This window comes from Tricharina praecox (genome assembly GCF_024521635.1).
Source record: "Tricharina praecox strain CBS 144465 chromosome Unknown BZA05scaffold_8, whole genome shotgun sequence".
NCBI classification, from domain to species: Eukaryota; Fungi; Ascomycota; class Pezizomycetes; order Pezizales; family Pyronemataceae; genus Tricharina; species Tricharina praecox.
The window spans coordinates 799,973-813,903 of NW_026250410.1; the positions used below are offsets into that span (position 1 = coordinate 799,973).

Here is a 13,931-nt window from a genome sequence, read left to right on the forward strand (position 1 = left end):
CGTGCGGAGTATGTACCTTTTTTTCTTCTCACTTTCCTTTCTTCCTTTCCCGCGGACGGTTCGTGTGCAACAGCTATAAGCAGTAATCCTCGAAAAAAATCGGTTTCACTTCGGGGCGCGGGGGCTATGGTGGTGGGTGGGGAAGCGTAAAAGGGCCGGTTTTTGGTCAGACAGTTGATGTTTTGTTCCCACCTCGCACCTCCCACACAGCTAACTGGTTGGCGGATTGTGCCGCCGGTCACCTGGAGGTGGTGGAGGTGGAGGCAGGGAGGGACGTTCTAGAACCACCCCTGCCGGCGCAGAGTAGCTACTACTTGTTAGTGTAGTAGATCATGGTCCCTGGGGAAGGAGCAACTCTGTGTGTCCTGCCCGGGCAGGCGCGCACTCGCTCACTCACTCGGTCCCGTGCGTCATGAGGCAGGGCACAGTCGCCACCACTTGCAAGCCAGCCAAGGAGGTCAAGTCAGCTCGTGCTCGTGTTCAGCAGGGCAGCAAGGAGAGTGGGTATTCAAGTCCGCAAGACCTGGCGACGGCTGATACTGTATCTACGGTAATCTGCAATGTATGTTGGTACTTGGATCACACACATGAATGCGTGCGGATGTGTATAGCACTCTAGGTGCTCAAGTGTGCCCGGTGCTCTGCGGAGATACCTACCCTACCATTTGTCCATGACTATCACGACTATCATGACAATCATGACTACTAGTAGGTAGAGCACATTGCCTACCCACATAGGTACACGATCACATCCGGCCTGCAAGTGCTGCTCTGGTGCTGCTGCAGAAAAATGTTTGATCGCCTTCATGCCTCGCCGTTTGGGGAAGATTATCGACGATGCTACTGCTGATGGGCGTGCTGATGGGCGTGCTGATGGGCGTGCTGATGGGCGTGGGGCGGTGCGCAGGACTATCCGCGAAGCGGTGGGGACCTAACCCTGAGCCTGGGGGTTCTCCTCTCAAGCGCTCTGGAGCGGGAAAAAAACAGAAAGAAGTGCAAGCGGGGTTCTAGAATCGCGGCTGGATTCTGGAATCTGGATGGCGGTGGTGGAACGGAGGGAGAACTACTTGGAAAATGGCCTATTGGCTGGCCGCTTCCACCGTGAGGTCGGAGTCGCGAGCGGCGAAGTGAGAAGTTGGCACGGAAAAAACCACTGTATGCTCGGTTGAGTGGCCATCGCCAAACATTTTCTTCGCCATCGATGGCAGCAACGGTTGTCATGCCAATGCTTGTGCTCCACCACACCCCGCCTGCCCTGCGCCGGGTCGGTACGGGGCGAGAGATACGGTAGAGAAGTCCCTGCGTTATCGAGCGAGCGAGCGGGCGGGCGGGCGTGACTGGGTTGGTAATACCCGATGGGGACAAGGGCTGGCGATCTGCTCTAGAGTGGAGAATATCTTTTGGATACTTGGATAACTACCAGCACTTACTCTTCAACAACGACGAAACGGTACCAACATAACCGAGACTTACAGCACACCGTGGTGGATATCGGCCGTTGTCGAGTTGGTCGCTCACGCGCGACCAACTCGTTACTCGTCGCCACCGGCTTACGGTCATTATCCTGAATTCGAAGGAACAGCGACTCCAAGTTCGTGGACATCACCGGGCAGACGCCATAATGTGTAAAGTGCCCACCTATCTGCCCGGCAGCCCGGCTACATACGGTGGATGGCTGCTATTACTCCCGGTATCTATATGATAGGGTGGACGTCGACTGACCGTACCATCATCTGTCTTGACTCTGGACCGATACAGCAGGTACTTCCTGGTCCCAGAAGTGGGCGGCCGCGCTAAAATGACCTGGGCAGTGCCGTGGGCCGGTGTGGCTGCTGTGGCTGGTGATTCCAATCGATGCGCTCTACACATTTCATCCAAGTATGATGCATACCCCAGTATGCATGATTTCCTGATGTGCACACTCACCCACATCCTCACTCCTCTCAGTACACCATCGCGAGCATATCAGAATGGGTATTACCAGTGGTAAACCAGAGTCACGGACGTCGGGGGAGCTACGATCATAACATCTCACTCGGTGGCAACAACTCCGATAGTGTTGATATCATGCGTCTTATTGCCTATTCCGGTGTCACTGGTACTTTTCTCTGTACTTTTGGATTGTCGCATACAGCCTTCATGGCCTTCGTGGCTTCTTAGCATTGTCCCGGGCCTGTCACCAGAATCAGCCTTTTTAGGCCCTCAGCCGTCAGCCCAGTCCGGCGACGGCTAGGTATCGTCGCATTCTCTGTCTCCGGCTCTGCCTCTTTGTCTAGTACACGAGCTCGTCTTCCTTCATAGTATAAGCCGTCTTATTTCTCGTCTTTCTCATCTTTCTCGTATCATCACATCAATCGAGTCAAGTGCTTTTCTCTCAGGTTCAACAGAGGGTGGGCTGACAGGTTTAGCGAGTGCACGATGGATCATGGCAGGACGGGAATCGCCCGGCAGGAAAAAAACATGGGCTTGGAATAGTACTAGGTATGATAGTCAGACATGGCATGTTTGCACCATCGATCCCTTCAAACAAGCTCATCGGATACAGTAGCGCTGTCCGGGTGTGTGTCTGCTCGAGCGCGCAGGTGCAGAAGCACAGATCAAGAGTCAAGACACCTTTGACATCTGAGGCATGAATTTTTTCGTTCTCGCTTTGGCTAGAGGAATGGACGCTTACATCTGCGGTCGATTCAGCAGTCTCCGTTCAGGGCCGTGGTGATCGATGGGTTCGCTTCCTGATCGCTCATCGGAGGTCACTCGTGCACCCGCCCGCGCGCGAAACTGTGGAGACGAGAAAGTGCAAACCGATCTAGAGACACCCGGTCTCATATCGTAATCCCGATTTAGCGCGCCGATGGTGCACGATGCTGCTGCTGCTGCTGCTGCACCAACTGTGCAGGACCACCCAGATGGTTACTTACATCTCACTTTCTGCGGGCCTTGCAGTCGTTGCAGTCGATAACTGCATCCCTCGATCGTGGGGCGATTTCATGCCGCTTGTGAATCGGATTGAACTTTGAAGGCGACGAGGTCTGGCTTGGCGTTGTATAAAGAGCGAACGCTGGACTGGTAAGGAGGGAAGGAAAGAAAGAAGAAAAAAAGGGCATTAACTATTGTGAACGCCCGAAGCTTCTTCCACTTTGTTCCTTAATCTTCACAGCGACATTGGCCAGACGAAAATTTCACGAAAATGGTCTCCCGCCTCAACCCCTCCGTCGTCCTCCCGCTCGAGCTCCGGTCGGAGCTCAAATCCCACAATCACCTCACAACGCTTTGGTCCAGCTTCGGTACCATCTGTCGACTCAATCTGAAGTCGAACCCGAGATCTCTCATCCTCAAGTTTATCGACCCACCCGTCGACACCCGCTCGGAGGGTCACCTCCGCAAGATCATCTCCTACCGTGTCGAACGATACTTTTACGAGCACCTGTCGACTCGTCTACCACCGCACGTCAAGGTCGCCAAGAACTACCCGGTCGAGCCCGCCTTTGGGGACACGTCGCTGGTGCTCGAAGACCTCAGCCGAGAGTACCCGCTGCCTGTGGCCCGACGGACCGACCTCGATGAGGAGCAAGCAAAGGTCGTGCTCCGATGGATAGCCGGGTTCCACGCCACGTACTGGGGCAAGGTCGACGACATCCCCGATACGCCGCCGCCGCTGCAGGTGCAGGACCCGCTGGTCACCCCGGGCGTCTGGACGAACGGCGGATACTGGTACCTCGACACCCGCTCCGAGGAGTATGCGATCGTCCGAGATGATCCGTACTACGCCTTCCTCGACGATGCCGCCGTACGGACCGTGGCCGATTACCTCGCCGACCCCACTCGACCCGGACGGACACTGCTGCATGGGGATACCAAGGGTGCGAACATCATGTTCTCGAAGGACTTCAAGAAGTGTGCGCTGTACGACTTCCAGTATTGCGGCAAGGGCTTAGGCGTGGTGGACTTGGTGTACTTCCTGGCGACGAGTGTGGATGGCGAGGTGATGCAGGACGAGGAGTGTGCCGACGAATTGCTCGAGACGTACTATCGGGAGCTCGTGGAGCAGGTGATGCGGATGGGTGGAAGCATGGGAAAGTACACGGCCGAGATCATGATGAAGGATTTGGACATGGCGATGGTGGACTGGTTCAGGTTCCAAGCTGGATGGGGATTCTGGGGAAATAGTTGGGTGTCGGAAGCGAAGGTGAAGGAGATACTCAAGGGATTGGAGGGCAAGAACACCAGCCCATGACGCAATAGTAAGATACCATCACTGTACTTGGCCGCGTGTTTGACTTGACCTGTGCTGAAGCGATTACTTGAGGATAACTACATAATGTACATACCTAATTCCGATTCTTTTGTTCGTTCGTTCTAGAACCGGGATTTCCGGAGCTGTTGCCGTCACCGAAGCGCTTGATGTTTGGTTTTCTCTTTTCCTCCCGAATCCATTATCCATATATCCTACAGGCACAAATAGGCGAACCGGGATGCCTACCTGTTCCTACGTGAGCTACTTTAACGGATGGCTCCACGAACATCCAAACATACGAGTCCATATCCGCTGCTTTCTCTGGGCGGGTAGTTGTAACTATATCCAAGTACTCTAACTACGGACGACGGGAAGTAATTCCAACCAGCGGTTTTATGCGGTTGAATGGGTATAAGCCGTCAGTTCGCCGCCATCTCCTGTCAGTTGACCAGGTGATCTATATGCAACATGGGTGTGACACCTGCGCGGACTAAAATCTGGGGTATTCCGACGGAGTGTCCGCCGTCGTCTCCGGTAGTTCCGTCGTCCATATTGCGGTTCGGAACATTTCAACAGGTACAGACCACCAACACATCCCCTCCAATTAATATCTACCATGCTATCATACTCAGGTACGCGAACGAAGAGAAAAAAAAACACCGCACACACCGCATGCGGCAAAATAAGGTGGGGAAAGGAGCGGATAATGTAGTGGGGTATATAAGATGCTCCATATGTACCTGTTTCGGTGTTTGTTGTTGTCGCTCTTCACCAGGCTGCGAATCGTGCAAGTCTGTCACTTCATTCCTTTGAAACATCTCCTGAAGCAACACATACACTCCTTTTTCACTATGTTGGTCAACTTTTTGGCCTTCCTGGCCGTTCTGCCCGCCGTTCTGGCGCAGACGGTTACGTATCAGGCCGAGACTGGTGCCCTCAACGGAGTCACCATCGGAACTTCGCAGACCGGATTCACCGGTATGTTGCCCATGTCCCACTCCCGTGGGAACATCGGATACTGATATATATTCCCCCATAGGCACTGGCTACGTCGAGGGTTTCGACGCGGACGCGGACACTGTGACCTTTACCGTGACTAGCACGGCCCAGAAGCTATACGATCTGGTGATCTTGTACTCGTCTCCGTCCGGAGCCAAGTACACCACCGTTGTGCTCAACGGCTCCGGCGGAAGTCAGGTCGCCCTCGCTGCGGCGACGGGGTGGACGACGGCCTCCGGTGGACAGGTCCTGCTGGCGGCGGGAACCAACACCATCGCTCTGCAGAGCAACTGGGGATGGTGAGTTGCCTACCATTCTCCTGCTGGCTCATGCCAATACAAGGACTGATGGGGATATATCATAGGTACCTGATCGACGCCATCACGCTCACTCCCTCGGCCGCCCGTCCCGCGCACCAAGTCACCACCGCATTGGTCAATACCAACTCCTCGCCCGCCACCAAGGCGCTGATGAAGCTCCTGGTGGACAACTACGGCTCGTACATCCTCAGCGGTCAACAGGACCCGCCGAGTTTGGCTTGGATCGAGACGAACATCGGAGAGACCCCTGCCGTTCTGGGTCTGGACATGATCGAGTACTCGCCTTCCCGTGTCGCGAGGGGCTCCACCTCGACTGCTGTCGAGGACGCCATCGCGTTCGATGCGAGGGGAGGAGTCGTTACTTTCTGCTGGCGTGAGTGATGCCGGTCCCCACGGGTGTGTTACTATGAGCTGACGAAAATAAATACAGACTGGAACGCTCCCGTCGGCCTCTACGACGTCACCGGCAAAGAGTGGTGGCGCGGATTCTACACGGACTCAGTCGACTTCGACATCTCGACGGCGCTCGCCTCGACCACCAACGCCAACTACACGCTGCTGATCCGCGACATCGACGCCATCGCCGTGCAGCTCAAGCGTCTTCAAGCCGCCAACGTCCCGATCCTCTGGCGCCCCCTCCACGAGGCCGAGGGAGGCTGGTTCTGGTGGGGCGCAAAGGGCGCCGAGCCGGCCAAGAAGCTCTACGGAATCGTCTACGACCGCTTGACCAACTACCACGGGCTGAACAACCTGATCTGGGTGTGGAACAGCGTGGCGTCGGACTGGTACCCGGGCGCCTCGACCGTCGACATCCTATCATACGACAGCTACCCGGCGACCGTCGGCGACCACGGGCCCGTCTCAGCGCAATACAACGCGCTGTACGCTCTCGGCGGCGACAAGAAGCTGATCGGACTCAGCGAGAACGGCGCGATCCCCGACCCCGACCAGCTGCAGCTCTACGACTCCGACTGGAGCTGGTTCGTCACCTGGACCGGCGAGTTCCTGACCGCGGGCACACACAACACCCTCGACTTCCTCAAGAAGGTCTACGCGAGCAGCTACGTCAAGAACTTGAGCGACATCAAGGGCTGGAAGACCGGCACTGCTGCCGTCAGCAGCAGCACTACTACCCCCACCACCGTGGTCTCGTCCTCGAAGATCTCGAGCGCGGCGCCGTCGGCGTCGACTACTGCCGCCAGCGGAACTGTGCCGAAGTATGGACAGTGGTAAGTTCCCCGACTGAATGACTGAGCGTATCAGACTGGACACGGGCTAATGAGAGTAGTGGCGGAACTTCGTACACCGGACCGACAACGTGCGTGAGTGGAAGTACGTGCACCGCCGTCTCGCCGCCGTACTACTACCAGTGCTTGTAGGGGAGGTGACTGAATGATATCCGGTAATTTGTGATTTGATATCGGGGGAGGTGGTGGTGGAATATGTACGAGTATGATCTAGGATGGGGGATGGGATGGGGGGAGATTTATTTGATATGATATGCGGATTCAATGGATGCTGGTGGACCTACCGAGATCTGGGCCGGTCGAGTGATCTAAGCTTCTACTGTATTCCACGTCTCATTCTCCAAGTGATACCTAAGAAAACCGACGTACGCACTTTCCTTTGGCAGTCCAGACTCCAAACGGAGAATTATACCTACATTTGGTATGGCAGGATAGGGCCGATCCAGCGGTGGGGTTGGGATCCAGCGGTGGTGTTGGGATCCGGGGTGCCTGGTACCTGGTGCCTGCAACAGTTACATACATCTTACATGCCTACCGTACACAGGGAACTGTAATTGTAGGGCACACTACACACTGCACAGAGCACAGAGCATGGCTTTGTTCACACGCCGTCGTTCCAGAATCCAGACCACGGGGAGATGGGCGGGCGCTGGTGGTTGCGGCACCGACGGGCATCGACGGTAGAGTAAGGGCCCGTTTGGATGGCCTCAGTTTTCAGTTCCAGTTTTAGAGCGAAATTCAGTTCCCCGACGGGACACCGAATTCTGTCCAGTTTCAGTTTCCGGAGAACTGTGAGGTGAACAGAGTGTTTGGCAATTCTCAGATCACTCAGCCATAAGTTGTTTGTTTTGTTTTGTTTGGCTGTTTTTGGGTGTTGTTTGGTTGTTGTTTCATCATTCGCAGAATCGCAGGAGCCTGCACCTGGCTGGAGATATTCCGAAACGCACTGGCTGGGCTCCGGACTCCGGGTAGGTGGTTACCCATGTAAGCACTATTCCTGTCTGCGGTCCAAACAGCTGGCTCCATCATGATGTACTGCCTACCCAAGTATCAAGCTACCAGATAGGTATACTGTTGCAGTGTAGTGTAGTGTAGGGTCCATGGCCATTGGCAACCCAACTTCCCGCCGCCCTCCGCCCTCCGCCTCCTCCTCTGCCGCCGGCCCGCTCCCAGCAGATCTAGATCTAGAACTCACATGTTCCCGGGGAGCCACTATTCTCCCCGTCGTCAGCCGCCGCTGTCGTCGGTATTGCGGAAACCCCAAGATTGCCGCGGTGCACTTGTGTCTGACAATCGCGCGGTTGCGCTTTAGTATCGGTCAGTCGGGCGGCTTCAGGCGGCTTCGATTGGGCGCTCGAGCTCGAGCTCCAGCCGCCACCTTGGCACTTCCCGGTCCGCAGCCCTTCCCGATCCGCACCACCCAATGCTGGAGGTTATGCGCGGCCGCATGTACGGTATGCACACATCAGTACCTCAACGCCACCCCATAGCCCACAGGTGCATAAAAGAGTATTAATTCCGGCTGTCGCTGACTCGCCCCATCAAATTCTCCAGCTCTGAGATGACAAACATGTTCGTGTATCGTTTCACCAATCGTCCTGCGCCATCCATATAGAGAAGACTAAGGAAGTATGCAGGTATCGTATCCAGACACCCATTAAGAGAGACCCTTTCCCCCACCGCCACCCCGCACTGATCCTCTCCAGTCCCCCCCCCCCCCCCCCCCCCCCCCCCCCACCGCACGCATGCACGCAATCAATCCCAAAAACGAACTATACAAGACGAGACAAGACAAGTGGCATCGGACGCAAAAGCGAAGCGAAAACGAACGAAACAAAACAGAAAGAAAGAAAGAAAGACGAAAGAAGAAAAACTCCAACCCTATAATCAAAACAAGAACCCAATTTTGTGTTGTGGGGTGGGGGGGTGGTGGGGGAGTGGGGAGGAGACTAGTTCATATGCGCCATCTCGAACCAATTGGCGCGACAGTCCTCCTCGTCCAGCTCCGAGCTGCCGTCGGTGAACATTCCCGGCTTGCAGCGCTTCTTGCATTTAGGACTGCTGGGACAGTTGAAGTACGGGATGTGTTGGTAGCCGATGTCGCGGAACCTGTGGTGTGTGTTAGTGGGGGTTGCGAGGAGGGGTGGTGAAGGATGTGGAAAGATGAGCTGCGTACCAATGGATCTTGTCCTTATCCGCGAACAAGCCGAGTCCTATGCTGTGAACCGGAGCGTCGCCCCAGCGCTCGTAGAAGAACCCGCCGGCTCTGTCCAAGTGCTCAAAGTAGTCCTCGTACGGCTTGGACCTCCAGAAGTTCATGTCTCCGATCTCGAAGTTGCTCCAGAAGTGGCACGTAGAGTACCCGTTCGCCTTGCGATTGTGCTCGGGGCGGTTCTTGGCGTCGGTAAGCCAACTCATGGCGCTGTTGGGATGGATATACTCGGGATGCTCGGCGAGGAACTCGAGGGTCTGCGGCCAGAGGGTTTCGATCGACTCCGGCGAGTCGTACAGGTTGATCACGAAGCCGTAGAGCTTGTCGTTGTCCTCCATATAGCGGAACACGTCGTAGTCCACGTCGCAGAAGAAGTGCACGCCCGGCTCGACGCGCCAGTACCAGCGGAGGTCCTTGAGTGCTGGGTGGTGGTAGAATTTGCCCGAGTTCCAGCGGCACATCTGGTGGTACGAGCCCATCTTCGCGTATTGCACGCCGTTTTCGGTCAGTAGGTCGGCGGACTCCTTCATCAGGTCGTTGTTGATCCACGACGGGATCTCCCAGTGGTCTTTCGGCACGATCTCTGCGACGGATATCAATAACTATACGCGGACATGCCTCCAATCATCGAACAGGGGAGAGAGAGAGAGACAAACCGTATCGAACCTCGCCACTCGCCACCTTCGCGGTCGCCTCCTTGAATTCCTTCGAGAACTCCTCATCGTTGATGAAGGTCCACGGATAATTGAACTTATGATTCCAGGTCTCCTCGAGATCCCTCATGCTCTGTAGCATTCCCTGGAGCTCCGAGTTCCTGACGAGCGAGAGGAGCGTGGCGGACGTGCGGTTGACCTCTCCGGGCCCGTAGAGCTTTCCCGGCGGGCCCATCTCCGGCTGGAGGAGCGGATCGATGCCCTTGAGAGATCCGCCCTTTCTCGGGCGTTGGAAGCGGGAGTGTCCTGTTACATCCTCGAGAGACTTGGGCATCCGCGAGCTGATCGCCGAGAAGTTGTAGATGATCAGGAGAAACGATGAGAGTAGTAGCACCGCGAATATCAGGCGTACCACGCCGTTGGGTCGCGCGAGCGCCATGGTGATGATGGTCGTGGAGTTGGGTTGGAGTTGAAGGCAAAACGTGTTGAATGGCTGAGGTGGAATTGAGTTATTCGGTCCGTACCATAAGGGGCGCTGCGAAGGAGCCTCAAAGTTTTAGCTCCGGAGAGTTACGAGTCTTAGCAGTGCTTATCACTTTTGATCCCAGCTTGCACAAGGATGTGTGACGTGGTCCCTTGGAGAAGGCACTCAGTCTACTCTAGTATCTATCAAGTGTTACGTCCTCACCGAAGTTTGTGGTTTCATGTTTTTGCACTCGAGTTTCTGTTTTGCACATGCTGTGTTCAAGACCTTGCACTCTTGAACGAGGAGCGAACGATCACTACCTATATGAGAATCCAAAGGCCCGCTCAATTGAACCTCACGCCGGCCCGTTCCAGCCAGCACCATACCCCTCCAAAGCCTCTGCCAACATCTCCAAATGCGGCATGACACCCGCTCTCGCGACTCCACGCAAGCCCTCCTTGACGAACCCGACCAGTCCGCGAACCTCCTCGTGTATGGCGCCCAGTCTCTTCATATACCTCGCTTGCTCATCATCGTCCTCATCCTCATCGTCTTCGTCGAGCTCGCGTCCAAGGATGGTAGTCATTCCGGTGCTGCTCGGACTACCGGGCGCCGACCCTTCATACCCAACGTCTTCATCGTCCTCGTCGGAGCTGTCCTGGCCCTTGTGTCTCCTCCTCATCCTACCGCCTTTGCCGGGTGCCGAAGTTTCCTCACTGCTCTGACTGTGGAAAGCGGAGTGGACGCGGCTGAACTTGACGGCCAGATTGAGGATGCTGATGATTCCCTTGTGGATCGGCGCCAGCTTTGTTCCGAGGAGACAGTGCTCCTTGATCTTATCGATGAAGGCTGCGTGTGTAGCCACCATCCCGTCGACGTCATCCGCCTTCCCCAGATCCTGCTTCAATAGTGCCGTGAGCGGGCGGAGAACAAGGTCTGTGATGTACCCAACGATCACTCCGGAGAACCACAGCAGCCTCTGCTTCAGCGCATAAAATACTTTCGCTTCCGCATCTGCCGGCCGACGCCGGAGGCTCAGTCGCTCGAGGAGGTACCGTGCGCGTCGCAGCTGTAGCAGAAACGTAAACACGCGGCGATACGTGACGAAAGAGTCCTGCCGGACTATGTTGAGGACCGGCCACGGGAGGCGATATTCCACCTCCACGTTTTCGAGAGAGTTGACGGTCTTTCTGCCCGTCGTATCTTTGTGGGTGGAACGGGAGAAGAGGTTTTCCTTTCTGACCACCATGCGAAGACGATGCGACTCGATCTGTGGCGCAGATGAAAACACGCTCTGGACCTGTTCGGTCAAGAGGAAGCGGTCGTTCCAAGTCGCTGCCTTGCGGTCGAGCTTTTCAAATATCCCCTGAGCGAGGGATTCGAACAGAAATCCATTGCGAGCAAAGAAGATGAGGTCAAGAGCGTCGAGTGATTTCCATAGGCCGCAATTCTCGAATAGATGCCTTCTTAATCGGGAAGAGATGCTATGGTGCCTTGCCGTGATCCAGCGGTTAAAAGCGGCGAGAAATAGCGAAGAGAACGGGGCCAGCTCGGTACCTGGGTAGCACACATCCTCAAATGTGATCTCAAGATTGTAATTGGCAGTTGGAGCATCCTCTGCTGTGGGTAGAAGCAGCTTCAGAAAGACAACGGATTTACCGGTCGTGAGGATACGCTGTGCCACAGGATGTACGAACGAGGGAGCATTGAGACTGCCATGAGGTTTGCGGCGGAGGTGAAATTGTGAGTGCCAGAAATTTCCAAGCTCCACCTCGGCAGTGGGCTCGATCTGCGCGATCAGGAAATCACTTGCCGGCGGGATCAATCCTTCCTCCATCCAGAGACGGATCGGGCGGAGATAGGTCCGGAGGCAAGAGAAGAATATGGTTGCTATGAAATTATAGGCCGGCATGTTTCCAGTGGATTGGAGTGCACAGGCTGCAAGGTATAGTTGTTCTAGATGAGACGAATTGTTCAAGTTTGTGATGATGCGACACAGGCTCGCAAACGGTCGTATCAATGGCTCCAGTTGGGATTGGAGTGCGAGTAGGGAGACGACCTGTGATTCACCTAAACAGCATAACATCAGTGGATAGTCCGCCAGGGTAAAGGCATCAATCAACTCACTTTTACCGACATACTTCTCCTCAATGGCTATCAGCTCTTTGTCCAAAGCAATGACCTTCTCTTCCACAGCAGCTACGAACGATTGCCGTTCAGGAGAATCCTCCTTGTTCCGGGTGAATTCTCGGATTCTATTCAGGTTTGTGCCTTGAACGGCAAACCACTCCAGCACCGCTTCAAATCCTTTTAAAGATGCATGGCGTAGCGCAAACCGTTTCTCAAGTACCTCAAGATCTATCCGAACGATGAATGCATCGTCTCCATCGCCCCTTTTCAGAAGAGCGCAAGGATGGCCGAGCAACATGAATATCACCTCACGCAGCGCCTGGAGTTCCGATACTATCCAAACTTGGTTCACTGTGCCAGGTATGTTAGCCAGCGTATAGTCTATTAGGTGGTTGCAGATGCACATACAGTCCGTAGCGCCCCCCAGGGCCACATCCACCTCGTTCTCGGTCGGTTCGACCCCTCTTACCCAGTACTGGGCAGTCTTGAGCGTCTCCAACCCAGCGCGGTCCCCATCGACGAGAAGTCCCTCTACTCTAGACGTCCTGTACTCCTCTTCGTCATCGCTCTCTTCATCCCCCCTCCGCTTCTTCCTCCGCTTGGCATTATTGGTGCTGTCGAACTCTTCGCCTACCCTCCGTAACCGTTCTCGTATAGGAAGAACCGCAGTCTCGTCTCCGGACCATGCGTCGCTACTCTCTGCAGCAAAGTCGACATCATCCCAAATTTCGCCTTCTAGAGGATCATCGGCAATGATATCCGCCCAGGTCAGCTCTTTCGGCGGCGAAGGAGGTATCAGTCGCTCGAGATCGGAGAGATGTGTGTTTTTGAGAGGTTCGTTCGAGAGTTCGAGCAGCAGGTGGAGAGACTCCGGAACGCTATTCTTGGAGCTTCCGATGTCGATGAGGGCTTTGAGTTCAGCAATTCGGGACTGGAGTGCGTCGGCGAGCGCTTCGCCGTTAAGGATTCGAAATTTCTCTTCCAATCTACAAAACGTGAGAATCTCGGCAGATGTCTACGAGATGGGTGATTCGCTCATACCCTTCGAGTCGCGAGATCACGTCGAACTGGTTTGTGCGTCCGAATTTGTGGTGTTTGAACTTGCCCAGCGCATAATCCTTTTTGTGCGGCGAACGGAAGTGTCAGGCGAAGTTCTGCACAATGCAGCCATCATCTGGCTAGCGAGAGGCTTAGGAGGGACGACGCACTCGAGCGATTGTAAAGTTCTCTGCGTCATTCTGCGATGCGTGATGTCGGCAGTTAGCTTTCTCCGAAGCCATGAACGTGAGGCTACCCCTCCCTTGCTCCGATCGGTTGGTACGATACCTCGATTGTGAGGCCCGTCTCGCGTTGGATCAGTTCTCCGAGCACAGCCTTGATCTTGAGCTGCGTCGATGTCATGCTTCGTTCGTCGGTTAATGTTGGTTGGTGTGGTTGTCCTGTCGTGTCGTTCATTCCGGCGTGGGGACGTCGGTAGGCATGTGAGTAGGCGGGACGACGCGACTGGAGGAGGCCAAGGCAAGGATGCGTGCAGAGCCAACGGCATGTGATGTTACACGAGAGTTCTCCGAGCTCCCCCTCGCTTAGATAAGCTGGTTCCAGAGAAGAAACCGAACGAATGTGCCGAATGGCGGCGCTCTTTTTCAAGTCTGCCACGCAGTACCAACTGC

The 13,931-nt window shown here is 55.2% G+C and overlaps 4 protein-coding genes across 4 annotated transcripts; 2 read left to right on the forward strand and 2 right to left on the reverse strand.

The window, feature by feature from the left end:
* Positions 1-2,861: 2,861 nt before the first annotated feature.
* Positions 2,862-4,619, forward strand: BZA05DRAFT_393924 (kinase-like domain-containing protein). The gene is made up of 2 exons (XM_051483280.1): positions 2,862-4,241; positions 4,307-4,619. Exon 1 carries the CDS (start codon positions 3,188-3,190, stop codon positions 4,232-4,234), a length of 1,047 nt encoding a protein of 348 aa, XP_051340842.1. The 5' UTR covers positions 2,862-3,187; the 3' UTR covers positions 4,235-4,241; positions 4,307-4,619.
* Positions 4,620-5,085: 466 nt separating this feature from the next.
* On the forward strand, positions 5,086-6,932 carry BZA05DRAFT_335300 (glycosyl hydrolase family 26-domain-containing protein; the record flags this gene model as incomplete). The annotated part of the gene is made up of 5 exons (XM_051480759.1): positions 5,086-5,212; positions 5,274-5,532; positions 5,598-5,926; positions 5,984-6,782; positions 6,842-6,932. 5 exons carry the CDS (start codon positions 5,086-5,088, stop codon positions 6,930-6,932), a joined length of 1,605 nt encoding a protein of 534 aa, XP_051340843.1.
* A 1,597-nt stretch (positions 6,933-8,529) lies between these two features.
* BZA05DRAFT_371646 (glycolipid 2-alpha-mannosyltransferase-domain-containing protein) lies at positions 8,530-10,223 on the reverse strand. The gene is made up of 3 exons (XM_051481685.1): positions 9,669-10,223; positions 8,977-9,595; positions 8,530-8,909 (listed from the first exon to the last, which is right to left on the reverse strand). The coding sequence occupies exons 1-3, from the start codon at positions 10,102-10,104 to the stop codon at positions 8,750-8,752; spliced, it is 1,215 nt and encodes a 404-aa protein (XP_051340844.1). The 5' UTR covers positions 10,105-10,223; the 3' UTR covers positions 8,530-8,749.
* A 124-nt stretch (positions 10,224-10,347) lies between these two features.
* On the reverse strand, positions 10,348-13,843 carry BZA05DRAFT_393928 (Spc98 family-domain-containing protein). Its single transcript, XM_051483281.1, has 6 exons — positions 13,588-13,843; positions 13,470-13,499; positions 13,303-13,379; positions 12,670-13,247; positions 12,259-12,612; positions 10,348-12,201 (listed from the first exon to the last, which is right to left on the reverse strand). The coding sequence occupies exons 1-6, from the start codon at positions 13,714-13,716 to the stop codon at positions 10,487-10,489; spliced, it is 2,883 nt and encodes a 960-aa protein (XP_051340845.1). The 5' UTR covers positions 13,717-13,843; the 3' UTR covers positions 10,348-10,486.
* Between the last annotated feature and the right edge of the window lie 88 nt (positions 13,844-13,931).

Bases quoted from the DNA above. Each gene is read 5' to 3' on its own strand.
- BZA05DRAFT_393928 (XM_051483281.1), bottom strand. From the start codon at position 13,716: ATGAACGACACGACAGGACAACCACACCAACCAACATTAACCGACGAA. The intron at 13,380-13,469 runs GTGCGTCGTCCC...CCGCACAAAAAG, and splicing joins AGAACTTTACAATCGCTCGA to GATTATGCGCTGGGCAAGTT. The intron at 12,202-12,258 runs GTGAGTTGATTG...TATGCTGTTTAG, and splicing joins GGAGAAGTATGTCGGTAAAA to GTGAATCACAGGTCGTCTCC.
- BZA05DRAFT_371646 (XM_051481685.1), bottom strand. From the start codon at position 10,104: ATGGCGCTCGCGCGACCCAACGGCGTGGTACGCCTGATATTCGCGGTG. The intron at 9,596-9,668 runs GTTTGTCTCTCT...TATCCGTCGCAG, and splicing joins GAGTGGCGAGGTTCGATACG to AGATCGTGCCGAAAGACCAC. The intron at 8,910-8,976 runs GTACGCAGCTCA...CACACACCACAG, and splicing joins GATAAGGACAAGATCCATTG to GTTCCGCGACATCGGCTACC.
- BZA05DRAFT_393924 (XM_051483280.1), top strand. From the start codon at position 3,188: ATGGTCTCCCGCCTCAACCCCTCCGTCGTCCTCCCGCTCGAGCTCCGG.